The sequence below is a fragment of the Mus caroli genome, chromosome 19 (genome assembly GCF_900094665.2).
Source record: "Mus caroli chromosome 19, CAROLI_EIJ_v1.1, whole genome shotgun sequence".
NCBI classification, from domain to species: domain Eukaryota; kingdom Metazoa; phylum Chordata; class Mammalia; order Rodentia; family Muridae; genus Mus; species Mus caroli.
This window is the reverse complement of record NC_034588.1, coordinates 46953150-46969935: the sequence shown is the minus strand read 5'-3', so window position 1 is coordinate 46969935 and position 16786 is coordinate 46953150. Positions and strand designations below refer to the sequence as shown.

Here is a 16786-nt window from a genome sequence, read left to right as displayed (position 1 = left end):
TNCTTTCACTACTTATCACAGAGGAAAACATCAACCATGAATCCAGACTATGCTCATTAATTATGCAAGTTCTTTACCTTGTAGTTTTAGTCTCTAGTGGCAAAACATGGAATTTGTCATTACTTAATTCATAAAAGGTTTATAATAATGTATAAGGGTCAACCTTATAAATCCACAGCTCAGAGTTTAATGTTAAGTACTCAATATGCACTCAGTTCTTATTCATAATCTGTTTGGAATAGTACTTATCTGTCAAGATGATGTAGGTTGTGAAGATCTATCTGATCCCACTATAATGATCGGTCTTTCTATTCAGATCAGAAATGCCTGGGTATTAGACTTATATCATATGATTAATAAATAGCTTATAAAACTAAACAGATAAGTTCATTTACTCTCGTTTATTTTACCAGGGTAGCTGATATACGGATGCATTTATTTTCCATAGTGATACATGCATGCTCATTGAAAGTACTTGTACATGCATATATGTGAAGACCATAGGTCAACTTCAGGTGCCATTGCTCTCATTTTTGGAGACAGAATCTCTCACTCATCTGGAGCTTACCAAGTTTTGTGATGCTGGCTTGTCAGTTTGCCCCAGTATCTGCCTGTCTCTCCCTCTTCAGCTCTGAGATTACAAGGATAAATCACCATATCCTGCAGTTTTTCATGTGTTCTGAGGATTCAGCTCAGATCTTCATTTTCGCAAGTAATCACTTTACTGTCTGAGCAATCTTCCCAGCTCCCATAGCTATATTTTAAGGTAATATAATATGTAATATATGCAACATAGATAATGTATATATTATTACTTAGTGTATCTTAATTCCTGAAATTTTTACAGCATACAATTATCCTTACCCAACACAAAGTCTCAACTCCAGAAGCTTATTTTTCTCCATTTTCATACCTCCAAATGTAAAGATCAAAGGTAACACGTCTCAAATTAGACTTTCTGGCAATAGGGGTTTTTGGGGGTAGTTTGATAAGCTCAGATTAGCAATATTGTTTGAATATCTGTTAGTTCCTATGACATAATTGCAATGGAGTAGTGAGATGGGGCAAAATAAGCTTAAATGCACCCTTCTTTCCAATAAAGGGTAGAGAGGTCAGACTAGTCCAGTAGAATACTTAGTAGACTAAAAAATGAATAAGGAAGAGTTCGGGTGAGTTACCTGGGGAACAACAAAGAATGCCATTCTACACCACAGAGGGATGTGACAGAGTTCAATGAAGGAAGAGACATGTAAGTCCAGCTTTGAAGTATATAAATGAATTGTGGTAGAAAGAAGGGTGAAAGTATAAACATGAAATAGCCCTACATTTGAAGAAGGGACTCTGCTAATACAGAAAACCATGAACATTAGCAGTGACAGCAGAGTGCAGAAGAGCCTGAAGTGTCCCAAAAGAACAAAGAACACTGGTTAATTGGCAGGGTCAGGAGAGGCATCACAGGGAAAAGGGCTATGAAGTGGAAACTCCAAAGGTGAGAAAAATACAGATCTTTTGCTCTCTGCAAAATTATTGGCTTGTCTGCTTAGCAGTGGGTATTGCATTCCTAAATACATGGTGGTATGAAAGAGGAGTCAGTGTCAATTTATCTAGACTAATATAAAACATTCTAAATAAGCAGAAACCGCACTTGCCTACTCTAGAAGATGGAAGTAGGTGTAGATCGTAGGGCACAGAGAGAAGGTAACAGGTTTACAATAACTCGTGTGCTTGTGTTGGTGTGCATGTGTGTAAGATAGAAGTAATTGTCAAGGATCTAACTAAGACTAATATTTACAGAGCTCTGGGGAGATGGCTCAGTGGTTAAGAGTTCATATTGTTCTTACCGAGGATGAGATTCAGTTCCCAGGACCCATACTGGACAGCTCACAACTGCCTATAACTCCAGCTCCAAGGGACCCAATGCCCTCTTCTGGACTCCATGATCACTTGTACACACACACACACACACACACCAAAACAAAACAAAAAAATAAATAAATCTTACAAAAAGAATAATACTTCTGCTTCGTCTTGAACTAGAGAGCTCTGCTTAAATTTCTTTGATTTCCTTGTTTTAAACCCATAAGTCAAGTGTATGTATAAGTGTTAGTGATTTTCTTACACACAAAAAAAATAATAAAATAAAAAATCCTGTCACTAATGCCAAAGATACAATTGAAAATTATCTCTAACATTCTCTGCATTTGGGCAAATCTATAGCGGAAAAATCACTCCTATTTTATACTATATATCATAGGGTCGTATTTTCCTCAGAGCAATGCATATTCAAGCCTAATCAAATACATCAAGGTGGCTTAGCTATCCCACTGTAAATCACCAGAAACATCAGCATATCAACTTGAAGATATTTCTAGAAACATTAGGTATAGGAAACCCAAGTATATGAGAAGGTTTAAAATGCATTAGAATATAAGCACCCTTCCTTTTACTACAAAGTCTTTTCATGAGCAGTTACGAATTATGTAAAATGTATTTTAGCAGGAATATCTTCATATCGAATTATATAACCTCCCTTAAACTCATTATTTAACGCCCCCCCCCCCCGAGCTAAGTCTGTAAGTTAACTGAAGCTCAGTGAGTCCAGGAAACAGAGGGAAATTTGTTCAGTTCAGAACGCACCATAATGTCTGAGCAGAACATTTAAATTATACGTTTAGGCTGACAGCAACTGTATTTCACTGAAGAATCCTTAGAAAGCAGGAGACACTTTCCTTCAGCTCCACGTCACCGTTTGATGTAGATTGCCTATTATATTCTTGAGGTATTATGAAAAATGGATTTGGAGGTATTTTTTTTGACAGTGGGTAGGCTAATGGAATCTGGTGACTGTATTTAAAATGTGCAGGGGTTTGTTATAACATGGTAATAGAAATATCAATTGCACTGACAGGTTAAAAAAATCTGTCAATGAATGATAATGAAGTTATTTAAATGTCGACTCACTTGCAAACATTTTCCAAACCCTAAATTATTCTCACTGCTTTAACCTCGTGCATCCTAAGTTATCAAGAAGCGGAGTCTGCAAGACAGCCAATGAGCCTTTGACTTTGCAAACTATTTTTATGCCACCAAATGCACAAGGAGCAATGAAAATGGCTGTTCTTAATGATTTTAGGGAAGAAACAAAATACAGACGTCACAGCTGCATGATTTAGAGGTAAACACTGTTCCGCTCTCAGGACATCTTATTGGCAATGATCTGAGTAATGTTCGGAGGCTTCCTGTCTTCCAGCCTGACTGGGTAGCTCAAACCATTGCTCTGTGACCTTGAGAGGATTACTCTGTGTCTCTCTCATCTTCAGGAGCTGTGCTGTAGAGAAGTCAAGGTTACTTGGATATATCTTGAGGTTTGTTGACAGGCTAGCTCAGAGTTTGTCCATTAAACTTCATGCGTCAGCCGTCTCTCACTTGAGGAAGGCACCTGTTACGTGCCCACACTGTCTTGGAAAACAAAAACATACAGGTGAACAAACATGTTGAATACTCTCTAAGAGCTTAGTCATCAGAAAACAAATGTCGAGGGACTGGGGGGGGGGACTTAATTTTAAATCACAAAGCTTCGTAGTTGCAACCCTTCCTAATAAAAAATGAGAACAGTCAATATATATATATATATATATATATATATATATATATATATATATATGTGTGTGTGTGTGTGTGTGTGTGTGTGTGTGTGTGTGTGTATCTATATCTATCTATCTATCTATCTATCTATTTATATATATCTTTATATATTGTAGTTGTAACCACCCCGCAGCCTACATGAACTGGGTATTTCTGGAAGGCAGGCTGGGGCTGAAAGAGACTAGACTGCGAGAGAAAATAATGAGGCCAAGACAAGTTTCCTCTGATCAAGGCCTGTGAGTTTCTTAAGAGACTGTGCTTATAAGGGGGAAGCCCCCCCCCCCCAAACCATTCTTGGTGCCTGGAGCCAGCCTGTAGGCGAAGCGCAGGATAGGATGTGTCCCTGGAATGTCTCAAGGGTCTCTCAGCAGGTAGCAGAGTCTCAAAGAGCAGTGGTAGTTGACATAACAATATAGCCTTCTAAGTCGGAAGGCTACACCCCAGGTGATCTCATAGCAAAGTCTGAATCAGCTTGCTTCAAGGCTGAGGGAGGCTACAATACATGTATGTATATATTTGCTCTGTGGATACCCTTTACAGAAGTGATGATTCAGAGCAAATTCTGTCCCCTTAAATGGCAAGTCAGTCCAGTAGGTCCGGGGAATTATAATTTGTTAGTGTACAAACCCACAGGCAGATACTTCCACGAGGAAAAATGCTGAATTTTGGACATTGGAGCTGAACTTAAGAATTTCTGAGCACTTTAGTGGCCCAGTCTGAGAATGAAGAGGTGGGGGGGGGGTTCTTACATTCTTATGAATTTTACTTTCATAGGCTCCATAGGCTCCAGCATCTCCTTACAGTGAATAGCAGAGAAAGATATTTGTACCTTTGCATTTCCAAAAATGGAAGAGAAGATATTGGCCTCAAAACTTACCAGGACATTCTGCTCTTTTGCTTTAAGTATTTGCACACAATTTATTGTTTGTCTCATTTCTCTTTTAAACATTTATTGCAGTGTATTCGTTGAATATGATAATGATTTTTTGAGAATTCTATATGTGTATACAATGTATTTTGTTCACACATACCTCTTCTCTCCTCCAACATCCCTTGACACCCCTGCTTGCACTGTGTCACCGTCTCAGCTGCAATTTCATAAATTCATGTTTTTTTATAAAATGGCTAACTCACCAAGTCCAACTAGTGCTGCCCGTGTGCCTATAGTATAGGGCCATCCACTGGAACACAGACAACCTTCTAGGAACTACATTTTGGCACAGAAATGACTTTCCCTCATCTAGAAGCCATCAGCTCCCAATAGAGCCTTAGCTAAGGTAGAGGCAGATGAGCTTCCCTCCCATGCTTGTTGAGATTCTGATGGGACTAATCTTGTGCAGGTCTTGTGCAGACAACCACAGCGTCTACACTACCTTGAACTCCTGAATACAATGACTCTGGTGTGTCCCAAGCAGTGTCTTCATTGTGACATTACTTAAATATATGGCATTCTACTCTTACCAAAACCGGATCTCAGAAAGATCTGAGTTTAAGCTAACCAGCTAAGAGCTTGTGAGATTCAAACAGCCTAAGTCAGAAAGGTACACTATTCTCTCTCACTATTGCCATCTATCTGACATAAGAACAAAAAATGACTGAGACATAGTCGTAATTCCATACTGTAAGTACGTGCAACTATATTGTGTGTAGCCTTTGCCATCCCGCCTAAGCTTCCTAAGCTCCAGAACAAACCACTCCCAGCCACCGAGCTACCCAGCCCTGCCCAGAGAATATTGGATCCTCATACAGTTGTTCAATTTCAACTTGCCTTATTGGCAAAATTGCTATGTGTCCTTACCCATGGCTCCTAGGCATAATTGGATAGAGTGGCCAATGGCCACCCCAACCAAAATCTCACATGGCTGGTTGGCATTATGTCCTGCTGCTCTTCCTCCTTCTCCTCCCCCTGTTCTCCTGCATCTGCTAGCTTGCCTGCAGGAACCCAGAAGTTCCACCTATTCTGGCCAGCTCATTAGCCACTAGTATCTTTATTGACCGATCAAGAATCAATTTGGGAACAGGACCTTAGCATCAGAACCACCCCTACCCAAAGAACCATAGCGTAAAATATCCCCACCCTGTCCTATATTATTAGTATATTTCTCAAGCCTATTGGCCATAATGTCTTCAATACTCATTGCCTATCAGAAGAAGTTAAAATGAGAAAGAAGATAAAAGAAAAAAAACAGAAGTTTGGAAAAAAATATACACTTAGTTTTCTGAGTGCTTTACTAGTAAAACTAGATAAAATCAGTGTAACTATAAGAATATGACAAAGTTTCAAAAAGAATGGCCCAGGGTTTCAGAAAAATAAAAAGCAAAAAGAATAAATGCAACAAAATGAATATTGACATTGACAGACTCATTTTCAGACACATCTACTAGATCTAGCTACAATAAGGTTCTTGACCACAAAATCTTCAGTTAAAACTTCAGAAACCTAAAAGCAAAGAAAAAGTAAGATTGGAAAACCAATCCAACTAACTAACTAACTAACTCTTAACTTCTAAGTATTATAGGACAACTATGGGCATACAACATACATGCCATGAGGATACCAAGAAAGAAAGAAGAAGAGACAGAACAACAAAACCAAACCAAAAGTGTAACTCAACAAAGAGCATCTTTAAACTTTAGACCCAAATGGGACAATTCTCCAAGAAATAAAAAATACACCTAGCTCTTCAGCCTGGATAAAACAAAAGATAAAGAAAAATATTGGTTAAAAAGTAGTGAAGAAGGCTGTCTTAGCTAAAGAAAATGATGATAATTCTCTAATCCATGCAAGCAGGAGAAAAGTACAAGGAAATATTTAATGTACTGAGGAAAGATTACTAATAACTTGAGATTCTAAACCCTGCCAAATTGCCCTTTGAAGGGGAAGGAAATGTGAAGACTGTCTCCAGTAGACAAAAATTGTGGTGTTTTGCTTATATTTGTTGGCAACATGGCCTGAAGGACAGGTATAGGTCAAATTATAGATCAACAAAATAAAAAGCATCCAAGCATGAGCCAATGAGTGTTCAATTTTCATTTCTTTCCCTTTTTATTAACAAGCTTAACAGATATCAGATTAACATAATGTTAACATTGCATTTTAGGGGAGATCTTTATGTACCTGAATGTGGGCATACCTATGTTTAAGTTAGTGATGCCAATGACAGTATCATCCAGTGCTTGTGATAGTCACAAGTCAGGGCAGTGTTACTGATAGCAAGCTTGAGTTAGTTAGCTGTAAATTCATATTGATATTATGACTTCAAGATGGCCTGCATAGTGCAGGAGAGATGGCTCCTCAGTTAGGAGATCTTACTGATTGTAACAAGGACCTGAGTATGTTCTCAGCACCTACTTCAGGTGGCTGAAGTTACACTGCCTGTAACTCCAGCTTCAGAGTGACGCCTCCAGCCTCCACAGGCAACTGCACATACACGCTCATGTCCATGAATACAAACACTGACAAATACACACGCAGACACGTGCAATTTTAAGCATATTTAAAAATAATGAAAAGAAATCCATAGACTACAAAAGGAGAGCTATGTAAAGCCACACCAAACACGTGTAATAACCACAAAATATAGAATACACGTGAGACAGAAAACTCAGAGCAAAGAACAAGGTTGTGAAACAAGTAGAGAAATGTGACAGATCCAGAGATGCTGAACCAATTATTAATAGCCATGCTAAGTGTTAATATTCTAATGTGACAACTAGGCAATACTGTTCTTCTAAGCAACAAGATTCATCTACACTCCATCATAAGAAAATGATCTCACATATATAATGGCTTATATAGATTAAACATAAATTTCTCTTTTGCCCATATCACTGAGTTTCTGCTCTCATTTTCTGAATTGATTGCTTTCAGTGGCCATACGGAGAATCCAGGCCTTAGCCTATATTGTATGATCCTGAAGCCACCTCCAATTCTATTCTGTTTGGTAAGAATTGCTGAAGTAGACTCTCCAAGCAGAGCAGCTTTTTTTTCTATAGCCTTTGATAGAGGCAGGCAGGCTTTGGAGACTTAGCCCTCTTCTCAGCTCATTGGCTTTGGATGACTTACAGTCTTTGTAGCATGTGATTAACATCCCTGTTTGGCTTAGAGAATTCTGGATGTGAAGAGCTTGGGTCACACTGTTAACACTCAACCAAGTCTGATTTTTATAATCCTATGTGTCATAGTTCTTAAGCATGGCAGTCTATTTTGCAATGGAACTTAGACAAACATATTAAAGTTGCCAGCCATGGTGCCATGTGCCTTTAATCCTGGCACTTGGAAGGCAAAGGCATAGGATGGTGGAACATCTCTGTGAGTTCAGGTAATTCTGTTCTACTTAGTAGTTGCAGGCCTGGAATTGCTACAAAGTGGTGCTTTGCCTCAGTCAGAGTCTCCCTCTCCTCTCCCTTCCCTCTCCCTTTCCTTTTTTCCCCTCCGTCCCTTCTCTCTCCTCTCCTTCTCTCCCTCCCTCCCTCCTCCTTCTCTCCCTCCCTCCCTCTTCCTCCTCCTCCTCCTCCTCCTCCTCCTCCTCCTTCTTCTTCTTCTTCTTCTTCTTCTTCTTCTCTCTCTCTCTCTNCTCTCTCTCTCTCTCTCTCTCTCTCTCTCTCTCTCTCTCTCTCTCTCTCTCTCTCTCCCTCTCTTTCCAAAAATGTCTAGGCATCAAACTAAATTAAAATATTTTTTCAGTGATTAAGATTGCCTTTCAGGGTACACATCATGAATATTGGTAAATGTTGGTCAAAGAGTACAGATAATAATCAAAGAGAACCCCTTCTGAAAATAAATAATGAACACTATTGTTTAGAGGTTGCTCATATGTGTTTGCCATTTTTACTAAGTATTTTAGGGGTTAATTTAGTTTAGGAATGATGCTGTGTTTATCTATCAATCTCTTATTTCTTCTACTTCTTGTTGGTGCATGTCCTGTTCTGCTCCTTCCTCCAAGCAACATGGAGAGTTTTGAGGTCCTAAATAGATCATAACCTCCTGGGAATAGACAAGATGCTACGGGTGTGTTTTTCCCCTTCACCCCAACTCATCTGAACTTTATGTATAAGAAGGGACATACATTCAAAATATTCTAAAAGTCACAAGTGAGCCTTATCAGAAGGATTAAAGATCAAAAGTAAAATGTGGCAAGCTTTTATTTCATTTTGTGTCTATTTCTTTTCCTGAAGTGGATTTTTTTAAGCACAGGACAGCTTCTTTGAAACAGTCTATACTTAGTGAAAAAAGTTATGCTGTTTATTTCTTTTTGCTATTTTTGTTACTTTGTCTTTTTTGTTACTTTGTTATTTAAACTGAAGATAGACCCATCTGCGAAGAAGTCCTGCAGACAAAATTTCTTACTGCATAATATACTTTGAAAATGATACAACCTGGGAATCCAAGCACACATGTACTCTTATCTTAGATCTGTCTATCTATGATACCTATCTAAAAACCCTGTCTTTTTTTTATTTGTTTTGGTTTCTTTATAATTATCTTTACTTTGTAGTTAGCACAAGATGACATTTCTGTTTTCAAATTTTACTTGTTTATTTTTTTTTATTATCCTTCTTTCATTATAAAACCAATTTCATAGTTGTTGTTTTAGTTCTTTTTGGAGAATATTGTGTTCCCAAAGGATGATGTGTAGAACACTAATCACATTTTATATCACTTGCAAATGTGTTTTGTAGTCAAATAAATTTAGAAAAGGCTACAAGTGGTAGACAAGAAAAACGTTAGTGTGTATTAGATTAATAAAAATTTGTGATTTTTTTAATGCAAAGGAGCATTGAATCTTGCCTACTCAAGCATTTCCAAATACTTTGATTTTGAAAACTGTGCCCTTTCCTCAGTTTTAGAGACATCATTTAACAAATCTAACACCTGCTACTATGGCGTACAACCAACTTGCTCTCTTGTCTTCTTTACTCCTCCTTGGCCCACCTTTTCAGGGTACTCTTCATCCATAAAAAAATCTCTATGGAGAAAACAGCGCCGTGAATCTAATGGTCACCAGGGATTGTCTTCCAGGGCACAGAACCATGCAGTCACTGTCTCCCTACTTGGATGCAAGCTGCTCGTGCACAGACATTGATCAAGCAGCACCTGTAGTAATCTTGATGTTTGAACTAGGTTTTGAGGACCTTTGCTGTTCCCCCCTAAATCTTTACTGACGAGTGAGGAAAACCAGAGTGTGCCTAGCTGAGAAGCCGTGGTGGAAAGGCTGCAGGGGCAGCAGCTCGACTCTGACAGCAGTGCACTGACAATCTAAAAGCTGGACTGCAAGCATTTAATGTTTTCTCTCTGGTACTGCCATGCCAGTGGTAGCTCCACTGGTGACACCTAACAATACTTTCTTTACATTAGCAAACCATGTGACAAAAAGCTATACCTTTGGGAGAGAGAAATATATTATTATGCATTTTTACAACAATTGATTGTTACAAGGTCATAATGTTTAGACTACCTGAACTTCTGGGAACAGGGAATGAATTTTGAATCTCTTTTTTGAGCTTTGGATAAATGAGCTGTCAGAAATCAGAGAGAAATAATATCAGCTATCTTAGAAGATCTAGGCCCACAGAAAGAGATATTATAAATATAATGTGCCCAGTAAAGCAGTATAAACTCTGAACAATGCTTGCTAATGTAAATATGTGCTGCACAGTTTATTACATCTTTCTACATTCACAGATACACAGACACACACACACACATGCACACACAAGCATGGATGTGCACATGCACAAACACATAGGTACATAAAAACACTAATGCATATATGTATACATTCACACATACACATGTGTGCCATCCAAGCACCTGCTCACACTTTAGCAGAGGCTCTTTATAAATCCAATCCTTATTTGTTGTAGAAAATTTTGGTTCTGGAACTGTTCAAACAAACAAACAAAGAACAAACAACAACAACCCCCCTTCTATGTTTCACCCATTATGCATGTCTTTCACCTCTCCAGGCTCCTAAGCCAGGACTTTGCTGGAGTATTTGTGTCTCCATTCATTTCCCCTGAAGTCCTGTATTTTCATCCTTCACTAGGTGAGAGTTACTAATGTACCAACAGCTCTCTAACCAACTCCCAGAGAGATGCTGTATATTTGTTTATTCTTGAACATGAAGTATTACTCTGACAATAAACTAATATTTTTTTCAAACCTTGCTAATGTAAATGTGAGTCACTCACTCTATTATGTGTCTCAAGTTAGGATAGTAGTGAAACATGAGCACACACACACACACACACACACGAGTTGGAAAAAGCTAAAAATCTAGGAGAGAAGGAAATCCGAGTAGAGAAATGTCAGTTGAGGATGACTAGGGAAGGAGTTGAAAAATCCAATCAATCATGGACTGGGTGAGGGAAGAAATCCTACTACTTCTTTGAAAGAAGCAGTGTGTCTCTTCATATATGGTGGGAATTTGGGGATAAAAAATGGATTGGTGTGAGAATATAACAATAAATGATTTTGGGTGTTGTGAGTGAGTTCTGAAGCCTGCTCTGGCCTTCTTTGCTGTCAAGGGGATGCCTTTTCTGTCTGACTATGTCGGCCCAGGCACTTGTCCTGAGTAAACCCAGTGTTGTGTTATGTTTGGATGGGCACAGTTCTAGTCCCAGAGATTCTGCTGTCTTCCCTTTTCTAAGTCATCTCCTTTCAAAACATGCAGGTTCTTTCAAGTTGTGTTGTTTAATGCTCATTCCTCCATGTGGTGGGATTCTGTCTATGTCCTATAAAGTACTGGCCTTTTGGTACCATCTGTGCAGTATGTTCATATGAAATGTCCTGAATACAAAGTCAGAATACGCTTTTGATTCTAGTGATGCCTTTATGGATTAGGTGTTTAGGCCAGAGTAGACTGTGTGCTGTATGCGTGCACATGTGTTCATGTGCACGTGAAGGCCAGACAGCAACATCACGTTTCTTTTCAATTGCTCCCCATCTTGTTTTGGTGTGCATTTGTACAGTCTAGGCATGTGTGTGTGGTCATTATGAAGGTATGTATGCAGGTGTGAGCATGTAGAAGCTAGAAGTTCACACTGTGGGTTTTCCTTGGTCACTCACCCCCTTATTTTTTTGAGGCAGAGTCTTTTACTGAATATGGTGCTAACTTCATCTACTCTGGATAGACAGAAACTCCTGGGATCTACTGCTACTCTTGCACCTGGCTTTGCATGTGTGCTGGTGTTCAATTAACATTGATGTCATCATGATTGTGTGACTGAGCATTTCCTTAATGTCTAGATTTGGTCCCTGAGCGTATGAGAGTGAGGCAGTTATCACAGCTTTGCAACTCATCAATGTGGAAACTAAGTTAAAATGGCATCGCTTTGCTTTGCCAATTAAACTAACTTTGTTCTCTAAGTAGTATCTGTACGTATCTCGACCATTGCTCATAACACATTATGCTCATTTACCTTTTGCCATCTAGGTGAGCTGAGAGGTACTGTGTACTGTGTCCTGCTACTGAGCATACAAAGTCTGCTGGGTTTCATTAGCTCCACAAATATGGCTAACACCGCGGATTTCGCTATATACTTCCCTTGTGAGAAAGGGAGGCTGAGAGAAAATAATAGAGCTGTAGTCTTCAGTAATGATTTCTTAAAAGGTGAAGTGAAAACAACCTACAGCAGAGGGCCAGAAGCTGGATTAAAATGTCCAGTAGCTCATTTATCAGCTATTCTATTGGCATAGGTCATTGTGGTGTTATCTATTACTTTATTCGAACTTAGATAGCCCCTATAGGGCTGTACCATCTTATGATGATGACATGGACTTAAAAATTTAGACTACAAAGTAGACCTGCATTAAAAAGTCAATTAAATCTGATTTATTTCATCTGAATTAGTAGCATGTTGATAAGCAGTTAAACACTGACAGGACTTTTAAGAACCTCAGGGCCAAGAGTTGATGCCCTCCTAACTCAAGCAGCTTAGGACCAGCAAAGGGCATCAGGAAGAGTGTGAAATTTCACTTGTTCAGAAGATATTTCCTAGTCTTTAAATAATGGCCAGAGACAGAATGACCTTGGAGGGAAGTAACAACCCATATATCCTATGACTCATGGATGAAAACATAGTTTGTAGATGAATCAAAGACACCCTGGTTTTACGCTGTGTCAGAGAGATAAAGCCAAAGTTTAGAAACGTCATATCTAACTAAAAATGCTTTTATTTTTGTGGTCAATTCAAAGGGGATCCTCTTTTCTTAATCTTTGTGAATTAATCCCATCCATTATGGAAAGTGCACACTTTAAGGAGCAGTGGAGGGATGGCATTTTAATTTTTACCAATTCAATTTAAATGCAAATGTTAACCACTCACGTGCTGCTGCTGTGTACATAATTAAGCATCATTATATACTGCATGAATCATTTAGAGGCCCCCGGAGAGCCATTCTACTATGTAAAGCATGCATTACACTGACAAGCAGCCAAATGACGTATACTTCTGTGCTCATTAAAGCTTCTCTTGAATTACAGGTCAACCGATTATGGGACTACCTATGAAAAGCTGAATGATAAAGTGGGGCTGAAGACAATTTTGAGCTATCTCTATGTGTGTCCAACCAACAAGCGTAAGGTAAGACATGGATATAGCTCACTACTGATTCATGGCATGACACCTTCTTGCTTTGGCTAACCATACTTGCTACCTAAAACTGCATTTACATAAAGTTAGGATAGAGGTGCAAAAAGAAGCTGATGAGTTTAAGGTGGCAAAACACCTGCCATCTCATGATTTTTCAATTAGCAGCTGTGAGCAGAGCAGGCTGAGGACGAGGCCTGTTATTACCATTAAGAAAGGCAGCTGAAGGGCTGAGTCTTGCCGAGTGGAGGCTGTTGACTGTCCTGTAAACATTCTTGCCTTGTCAGACTCAAAACAGAACAAGTCATAAGGAGGCAAATGAAAGTGAATTTCAGCACACACGCTTGCTTTCCCCTTTGACAAGGAATACATAGATTAGCTAGAGTTTCAGGGAAGGCATGATCCCATAGTCGTTAGCGAACTTTAGAAGTTTAATTTCTCAAGTTTGTTCAGGCCATACTACAATGTGGGGATGAAGGCCTCACATGTGACAATGGAATCTGCTAATCAGGTGGCTTTAATCTGTTCATAGATCTCAGCTGTGAACTTCGTTAGGTATTATCCTCCTTATTTAAGATGATTAAACTGGGGTTCAGGGAGAATACATACTGTGGCTCCATCTGAGAATTGCAGGTGGCAATCCTCTATACAGTCTATCCTTCCTCCTGGGAAATCTGCAAATTTTCTTCTGTAGTAGTCTTTTCTGTTTTTTCCTACTTTGTGGAATGAACTTCTCTTCAGAAAGCTTTGGTCTCAGAAGAAAACCTTTGACTGTAGTTGACAAATGTCTCAAAAGTAAAGAAATATTATAACAACATATCTGTTTTCTAAACTTGTGTTATCACATCCTGAATCCTGCCATGTAAAGCCAGAGCATCAGAGCCTTAGGTGAAGAAATAGCATCCACATTCTTCCAGAGGCCCTGAGTTCAGTTCCAGCAACCACATGGTGGCCACAACCATCTGTAATAGGATCCGATGTCCTCTTCTGGTGTGTCTGGAAACAGCTATCATATATATATATATATATATATATATATATATAGCCACCATATATATATACATATATATATATCTTTCAAACAACAACAATAACAAAACAAACAAGAAATAGCATCCACCAAGATCCAGCAAAGTGCTGCCCATCACTGTATCCTCAGCTGTGTTTGATTGCCCTGACAACACTGCTATGTAGGCTCTCTCATCTCTAAGTTTCCATTGGACGCTGATAGTAGGTTCAGTATTTCTTGTCTTCTGGTCTGACATTTTCAACTTGAATATAATCTCTAATGGATAAGGCAGGTCCCAAAGGTCCCATCCTGTTTCCATCCCTGTTCTTAAAAATCAGGTCTCAAATGTCTTATAAACTACTCACAGACTCCTGACATGTGTAATGCATATAGTGTTATAAGCACCCTTGGTGGTTGCTATTTTCTCTGGTGCCAGTCATGTCAAGGTCTTCAGTAAGTGCACCTTTCAGATGGACACGGACCCTGAGTTCAGGTGGCTTGAGTAAAGCCCCATCTGAGCTCAATGCTGAATAGATAACTACAGGAACTCACTTCATTGACCTGAGCAGTGTCCTCAAACAACGAAGGGATAATGAGAGTGCTTGTCTCATGACTTCTGTTATATGTCATAAATGAAATTAGACATTTCTTTTTTTTTTTTTTAAGGCATGCACCACCATGACCAGCACATTCAAAAATTTTTTAAGACTTTATTTATATAGGTACACTGTAGCTGACTGCAGACACACCAGAAGAGGGCATCAGATCCCACTACAGAGAGTTGTGAGCCACCATCCAGTTGCTGGAAATTGAACTCTGGACCCCTGGAAGAACAGGCAGCGCTCTTCACTGCTGAGCCACCTCTCCAGCCCTAAATTAGACATTTTGAGTGTTGAGCTCAGAGCCGTCCAGGCTTAATCAATGTTTGTTCTTTATTTTCCTTTCTTACCACCCTGTTCCTCCTGCTTCATAAAATTATAGGGAGTAACAGTGGTGATTATCCCCTATAATTAAGAGTGTCCAGGAGAACCTACTGTGGTAGTCAGAATTTTCTTCTAAGCTGTCTAGTACTTTAGACACGAGCAACCCCTGGCTGGTGACTATTTTAAAAGTGGCTAATATAACTGAGGAACTGAATTCTCAACTTCATTTCACTTTAATTGACTTACATTTACATAGTTGCATTTGGCTGGGGAGCACAGTTTCAGACAGCATGGCTCAGTGTGAGTGCTGTGCCCTCAGCATCACTTATTGACTCTTTACTTGGCCATCACCAATAATCTCATCTAAACCATTTTGATCTGCTGTGTACAGCCTTGTGATGTGGAGCTGAACTACTAGCCTTCAGCTTCGTAATGAGATTTAGTTGTTTTCTGCCTTTAAATTGATTCTCATCTCCTCTATTGATTTTAGTTCTAGTTCACATTTTGAGTAAATTTAATTTAACAATCAATAAACTGTGCGTGAGGCAATGAAGTTTGAAGATAAAAAGAGAAATAAGGACAGGGAGACAGCTCAGTGCATAGAGGAGTTTGCTGTCCAGCCTGACAGCTGGAACCCATGTGTTGGAGGGAAGAAGAGGTTGCTCTCAGACCTCCACACTAGCATTGTTCCATGAATACAACCTTTAATAAGAAAAAGCTTGGCCAGCACCCCAAGCTCTGCCCACAAACACCCCATAATGGTAATTGCAATGTGATTGCTAGAGGAAACTAAGAATTAGCAATCGCTGTCCCTGCCTTGAATCTAGTTCCTCCTAGCAGTTGATTTGGCCAAGTCGTTTTTACCTGTAACATGTTATAGAGAAGATGGCAATTTCTAGCTGAAATAGCTCTTACTTAGCACTGATCTTTTCCAGTGATAGTTTGTGCTTTATTGATGCTATTTGAAATGAACACGATTTTTAAGATTGCAATGCCAAATATTGATTGCAGTGATTTCTGTAGCTGATGGATACATGGTGAAGTTCCCCAAACCACCTCTGTTTTAAAGAGCCAGATTTTAAGAGTGTGCCTTTCCTGCTTGGGTGAGCTACTGGAGGCAGAAGAATGGTTTAATTTGGATACAAAGAACTATACAGAAGATTTCTGTGAAATCAATTCTGCCAAATGCCACAGGGTGCAGCGCTAACCTGTACTGGTCACTTACTTTACACTAGATATTTGTCCATGGACATTTAGATGTTCTGAACTGACTCGTGAAAAGGCGTATTTCCAGACAAAAAATGGAAGTCTCTGTGTAGGACCATGATGGAATAGCTTCTTCAGGAGTGATGCTTCCAGATGCTGAGTTGGTCCTATAATGTTTGAATTACAGTGTTCCTGAGTGAACTTAAGCCAAGGCATAGTTTCCTCTGCAGGTAAATGGAACCTTCAGGGCCACCGAGGTTCTGGTAGACTTGGGATGTATTAGAAGATGGGGTGGGATTGAAAGCTTGTACAACCACTCTGGAAATCAGTCTGGTGGTTCCTCAGAAAATTGGACATAGCACTACCAGAGGATCCCGCAATACCTCTCCTGGGCATATATCCAGAAGAT

The 16786-nt window shown here is 39.3% G+C and overlaps 1 protein-coding gene across 6 annotated transcripts in view; it reads left to right on the top strand.

Annotated features, from left to right (window-relative positions):
• The window catches only part of Sorcs1 (sortilin related VPS10 domain containing receptor 1), a 522478-nt gene that overhangs the window by 270246 nt on the left and 235446 nt on the right, over positions 1-16786 (top strand). For all 6 annotated transcript variants that reach the window (XM_021151490.2, XM_021151491.2, XM_021151493.2 and 3 more), the window contains one exon: positions 13134-13233. In XM_021151490.2, the coding sequence (XP_021007149.1) occupies positions 13134-13233 (100 nt within the window). The remainder of the gene's footprint in view (positions 1-13133; positions 13234-16786) is intronic.